The 10059-nt window shown below is 41.5% G+C and overlaps 2 protein-coding genes across 2 annotated transcripts; one reads left to right on the plus strand and one right to left on the minus strand.

Annotated features, from left to right (window-relative positions):
* The first annotated feature begins 505 nt into the window (after window positions 1-505).
* On the plus strand, window positions 506-1809 carry LOC124699166 (thaumatin-like protein). Its single transcript, XM_047231512.1, has 2 exons — window positions 506-916; window positions 1018-1809. The coding sequence occupies exons 1-2, from the start codon at window positions 778-780 to the stop codon at window positions 1716-1718; spliced, it is 840 nt and encodes a 279-aa protein (XP_047087468.1). The 5' UTR covers window positions 506-777; the 3' UTR covers window positions 1719-1809.
* A 282-nt stretch (window positions 1810-2091) lies between these two features.
* LOC124696214 (pumilio homolog 1-like) lies at window positions 2092-9509 on the minus strand. The gene is made up of 8 exons (XM_047228974.1): window positions 9054-9509; window positions 8896-8981; window positions 8607-8748; window positions 8404-8511; window positions 2912-3124; window positions 2701-2811; window positions 2413-2613; window positions 2092-2313 (listed from the first exon to the last, which is right to left on the minus strand). The coding sequence occupies exons 1-8, from the start codon at window positions 9507-9509 to the stop codon at window positions 2092-2094; spliced, it is 1539 nt and encodes a 512-aa protein (XP_047084930.1).
* Between the last annotated feature and the right edge of the window lie 550 nt (window positions 9510-10059).

The following is a 10059-nucleotide window of genomic DNA, read 5'->3' on the forward strand; positions in this document are numbered from 1 at the left end:
GCAAACGGAACTCATCATCAGCGCCAGTAAAATCACTCTAAGAGTTTGCCTTTCTGATTTGGAAAGCGCGACTACCGAACATTACATGGTTAATTATATTTTGCGATGAATAAAGTTGATACTATTGTGAAACGCGCGCACCTTCATTAGATAGACATGACAAAGCAAAAGAGACGGAACTGAGATTCCGATATGGTCGTGAACTGGGCCTACTGCTTGCTCATTCTTTTCATTAATTATCCAAACCAACAACACATCAAGTAGACAAGTAGGTGAAACTAAAGCAAGAAACCCAAATCACAAGGAAGGAATAGATCCTGGGGAAGAAGAGAGCAATCCCCAAAAGAGAAGACGATGATGAAAGGAAAAAAGGTTGGTATTTGCAGGGGAACATATACCTTTAGACTCTGCTCTATCTCTGAACTGATTGTCGGCTACAGGAGATAGAACCACTAGCTCGCTCACTAATGAGGTTGAGCTAGCAGCGAGCCTGAAGAATTAATCTTCAGAGATTACGCACCTGCATAAATAGTTTGAAGTTGAGATTTGCATTTCCTAGTTCCATTGGAACTTTAGAAACAGTTTATCCACAAGCCTATCTAGCTACTTGAGCATGCACTGGAGCTAGCTTATACTTTTATTTGCTTCAGGCATCGAAGAGACAAAGAAAGGAGGAAAAGTAAAGGCTCCTGCAGGAACAAAGTAACAGGGGTACTACTTAACAATTTGTTCAACTGTCAAATCTGATATATCTTGCTTTGCAATTTTAATTTGCATATGGCTATACTACTTAAGACCACTACACTCCCTGGTCTACTCCCAAGTTCCAGCTCAGAGCCAAACACACACGCCATGGCCTCCCCTAAGCTCTTCGTCCTCATCGGTGTCATCATCGGCATGGTGATCACTACAACTCGTAAGCAAACACCATCCTCTAGCTCTTCATCAGTGCAGAATTGGTACCTACCTACTAAGGTGCTGTGCTTGTAGAGGCTTGATTTGTTTGATATTTTGCAGCGGCCGCGGCAGCAGATGGTCGCATACATCTCATCATAGTGAACAACTGCGCGGAATCGGTGTGGCCGGGCATTCTCGCCACCGCCGGCCACGCGACGCCGCAGTCAGGCGGCTTCCACCTCGGCACCGGCGAGGAGACCACCTTCGACGTGCCGGTGGGGTGGTCAGGCCGCGTGTGGCCTCGCCGCGGCTGCTCATTCGACTCCCGCGGCCTCGGCAGTTGTGCCACTGGAGACTGTGGCGGCGTCCTCCGCTGCGCCGGCGCAGGCGGCGCCATCCCGGCCACAGTGGTGGAGATGACCCTGGGCACCCGACAGTCGCCGATGCATTTCTATGACGTGAGCTTGGTTGATGGGTTCAACGCGCCGGTGTCCATGACGCCGGTTGGCGGAGGACGCGGATGCGGCGTGGCATCGTGCGGGGCAGACCTGAACGTGTGCTGCCCGTCGGCGCTGGAGGTGAGGGACCGGGAAGGGAAGGTGGCGGGGTGCCGGAGCGCGTGCCGGGCCATGGGCGGCGACAAGTACTGCTGCACGGGGGAGTACGGGACGCCGGCGGCGTGCAAGCCCACCATATTCTCGCACCTGTTCAAGGCCATCTGCCCCAAGGCATACAGCTACGCCTTCGACGACGCCTCCAGCCTCAACCGCTGCAAGGCCAACCGATACCTCATCACATTCTGCCCACCACAGCCTGAATGATCTATGGATCTCTATCAATAGCTTTATATACTTCTGAATCCAAAACCTGGATGGACTGCAGCTACATTTATTGAGCATGTTTTTAAGCTAACTCGAGAAAATCAAAGCATGCATGCAAGATGAAACGAACCAACAATTTAGAAGTCTGAAACTTATTGATTTCTGACGAAATAGTGCATAGTCGCATACATAGACGACAGACCTGTTATTCGCAACAAAAAAAAAATTGACGACAGACCTGACAAGTCTTAAGACCAGCGGAAGCTGTAGTTTACTTCTCCCCTTATTACACGGAAACAACAGAGTTTAGTTTCTGCGAACCACCGCAGCTTCTGGAATGAAGAATGGACACAGGCAAAGAGAGAGGCCACAGCTAGGGGGACTGGGGTGGTGCTGGTGCAGCGGAGCCGGGGAGCCCCGCCCTGGCATTGACGACCTTGTCGACCTGCGCTATCACGTCCCTGCCGTGGGGGTACTTGGCCAGCATGGCCTCGTGACGCCTCACCAGCTTCACAATCACGTCGACCTGCCACTCCAGCGCCACCTCAAGCATCCTCTGTATCACAAAGTTGGCATATTCGTGGACCATCATACCCTGCGACATGCATGAGGCAACCACACAAGATTAGTCATGTACATCTTACTACGCATGTCGTAAGAGTAACCGTGGATGGTAAGATCTCAAGAGGCAGACCAGTAGATGATCGGCAGTTGTGCCACCAGCGGCGCAGAGGATCTCAACTATGATCCGCTTGCGGTCCATGTAGCTGCCGTGGATTAGGCATTTCTCGATGACCATACAAGAGTGCTTCTGGTGGCTCATCTCCATAACCCGTCCATCGAATTTCAGCACAATAATTTGTCTTTCATGGGGCTCTCCATGCTCCACAATGTACTGCAATATGCCCGTAAAACAGAGGTCAAGTCTTCGTTCCGCTGAGGGGTTATTAGTCATCAATTGCAAATCACTCCACACTTTTACCTGGACAACAAAGTTTCCATATGGGTCTACCGACAGCTCGTTGACAGATTCGAGAATCTCCGTGACAATCGCATGCTTCATTTGCGGATCCTTGCAGAACTCCAACGCTTTCTGGGAAATTCACAAGGACGAAAGGGATAAGTAATGAACAAATACAAACAAATGTCAAAAGGTAGGAAGCACCCACAAATACGATGTCCATTCTAACAACCTGAATGACATGGTATCCAAAGGTATGGGAGGATAGCATCTTGACCTTCCCACATAAGCTTCTATAGACGAATTGGATATGATGTGGTGGCACAAACTCTATGCATTTCTGAATGGCGTGATTTGCATGTTGGTCACAAGCACATTTCAGCAGGTTGCTACCAAGCTCCTTGGCCATCTCTATCTTCTGATCAGTGTCGGCTACTTCAAAAGCCTGAAGGAAGAGATATTATTAGTGATCAAGCTCGCTACGAAACAACACAGCTATATATCATGGTACAAACTTAGGTAGGACAAACCATAATCAACTTAAACTAATTTATGCATTTGAGAAGACATGATATTTACAGCAGAAGCTATCTAAGATAAAGGATCCCGACGCCTGACGTTGGAGGGCCAGGTCCGGACAAAGCTGTCAGCGGCAATCATGTGCCAATGATTGGCTCTGCTGCAGGATCATCCGTGCATGGTTTTTCAGTAGACAAGGGCATGTCTAATAATACAAAAGATAAAATTGGTTATAGTGTGGGTAATGTTGGGCATTTTGGGTCAGATTTTAGTTGCAACTTTTTACTTGATGAAGATGATTGTTGTGATGCAGGTTCGGTTTTGAAGTCTACCATGGTTAGTTCATTGGAACAAACTAAGGGGGATATTACGAATAAGGTGTTGATGACTACGAGGGAGGGGCCTACTAACATGGGTCTTTAGGATTCGATGGGGATTGTCTCATCTCCTAGGGCTGATGGTAAGTCTTCGGGTTCTTCTTGTGTTTCACCAAATAATGCCAAGTCTCTATTTTCTCTATCTCTAATGGATTGCTCATCTGAAAATATGTCAGCTCGACCTACCATGGAGGAGGTTATTGCTTTTAGGGAAATTCCTAAGGCCTCATTGGATGTGAGTACTAGTAGTAGGTTGGGTTGCCAGCCTGGAGTGGACATGCCCCAAATGGAGAAGGCAATGTTGAATGCACAAATGAGGGATGTTTCATCTAATACAGGTAAGCCTTTACCTCCAAAGTATTCTATTGTTATAATATACCTGATTCTGAAATTATTCATAAGGTGGATCGTTTGGGAATATCTTTAGGGCAATCCAAAGGGGAGGTAGTAAAATCTATTAAGGAAATTAAGTTGTTAGAAGAGGAACGAATTTTAATGATTTTCCAAAAAAATATGGAGGAGAATGTGAATAAGGAAGAAGGTGCTTCGACTCTTGTAATGTCAGAAGTGTCTACTTCGTGTGAGGATTTACTTGAGAATGAGGGCATCCCACTGGATTTAGATGATCAATTGGAACATCTAAAGCGGTAGTAAAGGAAAAGAAGACTAGGTCTAGAAAAATATATGATACTCCTAATATTCGAAAAAGCACTAGGAGGAGAAAAAAATAGTTTTCTTCATGCAGAATCTAAAAGGAATAAATTGGAATCCTAGTGGTTTTGGTGATACTGCTAAGCATTTATTTGTCAAAGAGGCAATTAGGGAGCATAAATTAGATTTTGTAGCCTTGTTGGAGGCTGGAAGATCTAATTTCTCTATTCCTTTTTTGAATCAACTTACTGCGGGTACAAATTTTCTTGGTTCTGTTTACCACCTCATGGTCGATCTGGAGGCATTTTAGTTGAAATAAATTCAGATATTCTTGAGGTATTAAAAGTGAGTACAGGAGATTTCTGTGTAAAGCTTCATATTAAATGTGAAAGAGATGGTTTTGAATGGATTTTAGTGCCGGTCTATGGGGCTGTCCAAGACGCGCATAAAGCTGAATTTTGGCGAAATTAACGCGAACATGTGAGGATGATACATTACCTATGTTGGTAGATGGTGATTTAAATATTATACGGAAAAGAGAAGAGAAAATAATGATAATTTCAAGGCTCGTTGGCCTTTTGTCTTTAATGCAATCATTGAACATTTTAACTTGCGTGAGATTGCTTTATTGATGATACATTACCTATGTTGGTAGATGGTGATTTAAATATTATACGGAAAAGAGAAGAGAAAATAATGATAATTTCAAGGCTCGTTGGCCTTTTGTCTTTAATGCAATCATTGAACATTTTAACTTGCGTGAGATTGCTTTATTGGGGAGACAGTTTACGTGGGCGAGTCGTCGAGAAGAACCAACTTATGAGAAGTTAGATAAAGTTTTAGCTTCCATCTCTTGGGAACAAAATTTTCCCTTGGTCACTGTTCGTGCATTGACAAGGGCGGATTCTGATCATACACCGATTCTTATTGATTCAGGTGTGAATGCACACTTGGGTAATAAGGCAAAACTCTCTTTCGAATTGCATTGGTTGTGACAAGAAGGTTTTTTTGATATGATTGAAAAAGAGTGGAAGTCGGTTATGGTTGGCTTGAATCCGATGGATATTTGGTTGAATAAGCTAAGACATATACAAAAATTTCTTAAAGGATTGGCAAAAAATCAAAACGGGAAGTATAAAAAAGAAAAAAAAGAGACTACTAGGTATTATTGATCATTTAGATGGGAAAGCTGAAACAAATATCTTAACTTTGGTAGAAAGGGAAGTTCTTAAAAAGTCAAATGATGATCTAAATAAATTAAGAAGAGAAGAGGAGTCTAAATGGGCTCAAAGAGCAAAAGTTAAACATATTCAAGAAGGGGAACAATACGAGATAGAAAATGGGAAGCATCGAAAAAACAAAAAAAATTCAACTAGAACAACAAGAATGTACCATTGTTGGTGAAGATAATTTGAAGGTCTATAATACTGAATTTTATAAGAAGCTATTTAAGGCACCGATAACAACTGGTATTTCTTTAGTAGAGGACGAAGTGCAGGATATTCCTCATATTTTAGCTGTTGAAAATGAGATTTTAATAGCTCCCTTTTCGAAGGAAGATGTATTTGATGCGATTTCACAAATGGAACATAATAAACCTCCCGGGTCTGATGGTTTCCTGGCGGAGTTTTATCAAAAAATTTGGGTGGTAATAAAAGATGATTTGATGACGCTTTTTGATCAGTTCACTAATGGGGATTTGCATATTTATAAACTGAATTCTGGCGTAATCACATTATTACCCAAGAAAGAGGATGCGGTTCAAATACGACAGTATAGACCAATTTGTTTACTTAATGTGTGTTTCAATTTTTTTACTAAAGTGGGTACAGATCGGATAACGGGGATTGCCCCAAGAGTTATAAAACCAACACAGACTGCATTTATGCCTGATAGAAATATTTTAGAAAGGGTGATCATTCTTCATGAAACCATTCATGAGTTGCAAACTAACAAAAATGGATGGGGTTTTATTTAACATTGATTTTGAAAAGGCATATGATAAAGTGAAATGGCCTTTTTTTGCAACAGACTTTGAGAATGAAGGGCTTTGCCCCGGAATGGTGTAAAGTAGTTAAACAATTTGTTCAAGGGGGTAGTGTCGGTGTACAGGTAAATGATGATATTGGTCATTATTTTCAGACAAAAAAAGGCTTGAGACAAAGAGATCCCCTGTCTCCTATGCTTTTTAATATTGTGGTTGATATGCTAGCCATCATAATTGAACAAGCAAAAGATGATGGTCAAGTTGGAGGCCTTATCCCTCATCTTGTTGAGGGTGGCATCTCTATATTACAATATGCCGACGATACAATCTTATTTTTGGAGCATGATCTAGTGAAAGTTGTTAATATGAAGTTAATTCTATGTTGTTTGAAGAGCTCTCAGGGACTTCAAATTAATTTCCACAAAAGCGAGATTTTTTTTGGTAAGGCGAAGGATGAGGCTGATCAGTATAAGCAGATATTTGGATGTGATAATCTCTCCCTACTCTTTAGGTACTTATGTATTCCTATCCATTACAGAAAAATCAGAAATTTTGATTGGTATCCAGTGAAGACCCGGTTTGAAAGTAAATTGGGATGCTGAAAAGGTAAGTTACTATCCTATGGGGATAGACTTGTCCTTATCAATTCAGTTTTAACAAGCTTACATATGTTTATGTTGTCCTTTATAGAGATACATGTTGGGGGTAAGGAAACGACTGAACTTCTATAGGTCTAGATTTTTTTGGCAGTCCGATGAAAATAAGAGAAAATATAGACTTGCAAAATGGAATATAGTCTGCCGACCCAAGGAACAAGGGGGCTTAGGTATTGAGGTTATCGAACTAAAAAATAGATGTTTATTGGTTAAGTGGCTTTATAAACTTCTTAATGAGGATGGGGTGTGGCAAAAATTGCTACAAAAAAAATATCTAAGACAAATGAACTTATCTGAGGTGAAAGCTAAGCCCATGGATTCTCCCTTTTGGAAGGGATTGATGGGGGTTAAGAACAAATTTTTTACTAGAGGAAGTTTCAAAGTTGGTAATGGAGCAACTGCTCGTTTTTGGGAAGACACTTGGTTATGAAGAATTTTGTTAGCTCAGCAATATCCATCGTTATATAATATTGTGCATCACAAGAATGTAACGGTAGCCCATGTGTTAGCCCAAACACCTCTGAGTATCAGTTTCAGACAGCTGTTGGTAGGTAACAAATGGACTTTATGGTTACATTATGCCAAAAACTTATGATGGTTAATTTAAATGGAGAGAAAGATCATTTTATTTGGAGTTTGACAACCAGTGGCATGTTTGTGGTGAAATCTATGTATGAGGATCTTATGAATGACCACACACTTTTTTTGAGAAAGTATCTATGGAAAGTTAAAATTTCTCATAAGATAATTTAACTAAACAAAAATGGAATGGGTGTACGAAATGTGTTTTTTGTGGAGAGCAGGAGACTATTGAACACCTCTTCATAAATTCCCTTTAGCTAAACTTCTATGGCGTACGGTTAATTTCACGTATGAATCTTCCACCTCCAACCAATATTACGAATATGTTTGATAATTGGTTAAATGGAGTTGATAGACAATCTAAGGCTTTTATCCGTATTGGGGTTTATGCCTTATGCTGGTCTATATGGAAAGTGAGGAATGATATTATCTTTAACAAAAAATAATCTTTTTACTTTTTGCAGGTTATCCATATGATGTCACATTGGGTTCAGCCGTGGGCACTACTGTCACCGGAGGAGCAGCGAGATGCTATGGCTTCTGGATGCACACGGCTCTAGATGGTTGCTCAGGATATGTTGTGCCAGGTTGGCTGACGGCATAACAGGCGGCTACGTTGATGTGTAGTCATACTTTGTTTTCTGTTTTTCGCTGGTTGATTCTTGTATCAATGTTGGGCGATGGCGTGAGATGTTTTAAAATTTGTACTCGTAACTTATTAATAAAAGGCTGTGTGCATCATCATGATGCAGAAGCCGGGGTTTTTAATCCCCATTTTGAAAAAAATCTAAGATAAAGAGCACACTACTAAGAGAATAACATAATTAAATTATATTCTAACTTATATGAACATTACAGCCTCCTAAATCAAAAATCACAACCTTGCAATCCACAGACACGTCTTAATTCTTCCCAACCTGAAATGTTGGAGAAGGCATAGTGTTCAGTTTACCTTCTGGATCACTCGGCAACCATAGAGCTGAAGGCTTAGGTTTAACACATGCCCCAACAGATTACCGACGAGCTTCCTAGTGTAGACTGCTGGTCCATAATCAAGAAGCTGATAAAAAACAAAATGTAAGTACATGCGCTTTCGGCTTGACTAGCCCAACATTATCAAAGGCTCTACAAATATCGAGTATCTGAGTAAGAAACCTTGTGAATCACACTATTGGCAAAGACATTAATGATCAGTGTGTGGATGTGAGGCATTATTTCGTTATAGAGCATAATTATCTCTCCAGTAGTTGCCGTGTCAAGTTTCTTCAGTATAAAGCGGCTCCCAATTGGGTCAACACTGCATGTCCAGTACACCAAAGGGTAAATGGTGATTTAGCAATATAAGATTGCAAGCACTTCAAGGAAGACATAACACGACATGATAAATAACCTTATGGACATACGGAGTAATAATAAACTTGAGGATATCATTAGTTATGTGCACCTGATAGCAGGTATGTGACCCTTGATATAAATAAGCCTCATATGAGGGTCCATTGGATGCTTGATCTGCTCAAGAAGGGAATCGACCTCAATGGATACTACACGGCCAGAATTGTGGATACTGCCCAGTCCGCCGCTAGAATCTTGAATTTGAGAAACAACGGAAATTCCTCCATTTCCAGGAGCATTTGTAGTTGGCTGATGTTCCCCAGATAATGCCTTCTCAATATCAGGAGCATAGTGATTCTTCATATCCTCAAGGGACTGATTCCATAGTCTCAAGGCAAGTTCCTGGTCTGGGTCAATCAATGCACGCATACATGACTCCTGGATTGCTACTATCTCCGCGAATTTCTTGACTGAACTTGAAGAAGTAGACGATGAAGACTGTGCAGGAAAATTTTCAACATCAACATTTGGTTGTGTATGCTGCTCGACATTACTCTCGAGAGCACTCCTGGAGGAGGCGGAAGAAGACTGCCGAGGAAGACATGGATCTGTGTTTGTGCCAGCATTTGAAGGCACATTCTGATTATCTGGAGCCAGCACTTCACTCCCTAGATCATCCTGAAAAGGAAATGGCAATCTTTCATTACCATAAGAGGAATAGCTCATGGTACAAATACATCCCACAAGTGAAATAACAATGACAAAAGTGGCGACAAACTCAGGATCATATGGTAGTTTCAAGGGTAAGCTCCGTCCACATGTGACATGTATGTTACCTAATATTGATACAAAGAGTGGCGACAAACTCAGGATCATATGTTCCTCAAAGTAAATTTTGTCTACAATAGTCAAGAGTGTTTCGAGACAGCGAACAAAAAGTAAATTTCTAGTTGTTTATTTGAGATAGAACCATTTCATAGAGTGTATCATAGAATAAGCACAATGTACTTATATCATCAGTTAGTCAACTATAAATGTCTAGCTAAGTAATGCGCCATAATTTGTCCCGGCCAATGTAGATTGCAAAGTTTCCAGAGCATGATTTTTTCGACAACACGCTCATTTTAACATTGAGATTGAACGGGATACAAAATATGATACACTAAGCAACTATATAATCAACTTTCCCAATGTTGAATCTTGCGAAACACTTAGCACCCTCGCTACACCACATCCTCTGAGCCACCGCCCCACTGCCCAGTCACCTTCCCCTCCT

Source organism: Lolium rigidum, chromosome 3 (genome assembly GCF_022539505.1).
Source record: "Lolium rigidum isolate FL_2022 chromosome 3, APGP_CSIRO_Lrig_0.1, whole genome shotgun sequence".
NCBI classification, from domain to species: Eukaryota; Viridiplantae; Streptophyta; class Magnoliopsida; order Poales; family Poaceae; genus Lolium; species Lolium rigidum.

What these genes read in the sequence shown, in the direction of transcription:
- LOC124696214 (XM_047228974.1), bottom strand. Translation starts at nt 9,509, where the DNA reads ATGAGCTATTCCTCTTATGGTAATGAAAGATTGCCATTTCCTTTTCAG. An exon ending in CCAATAGTGTGATTCACAAG is followed by an intron (nt 8,512 to 8,606) that starts GTTTCTTACTCA and finishes GTTTTTTATCAG; the next exon opens with CTTCTTGATTATGGACCAGC. An exon ending in CAACTGCCGATCATCTACTG is followed by an intron (nt 2,314 to 2,412) that starts GTCTGCCTCTTG and finishes TGCATGTCGCAG; the next exon opens with GGTATGATGGTCCACGAATA.
- LOC124699166 (XM_047231512.1), top strand. Translation starts at nt 778, where the DNA reads ATGGCTATACTACTTAAGACCACTACACTCCCTGGTCTACTCCCAAGT. An exon ending in CATGGTGATCACTACAACTC is followed by an intron (nt 917 to 1,017) that starts GTAAGCAAACAC and finishes GATATTTTGCAG; the next exon opens with CGGCCGCGGCAGCAGATGGT.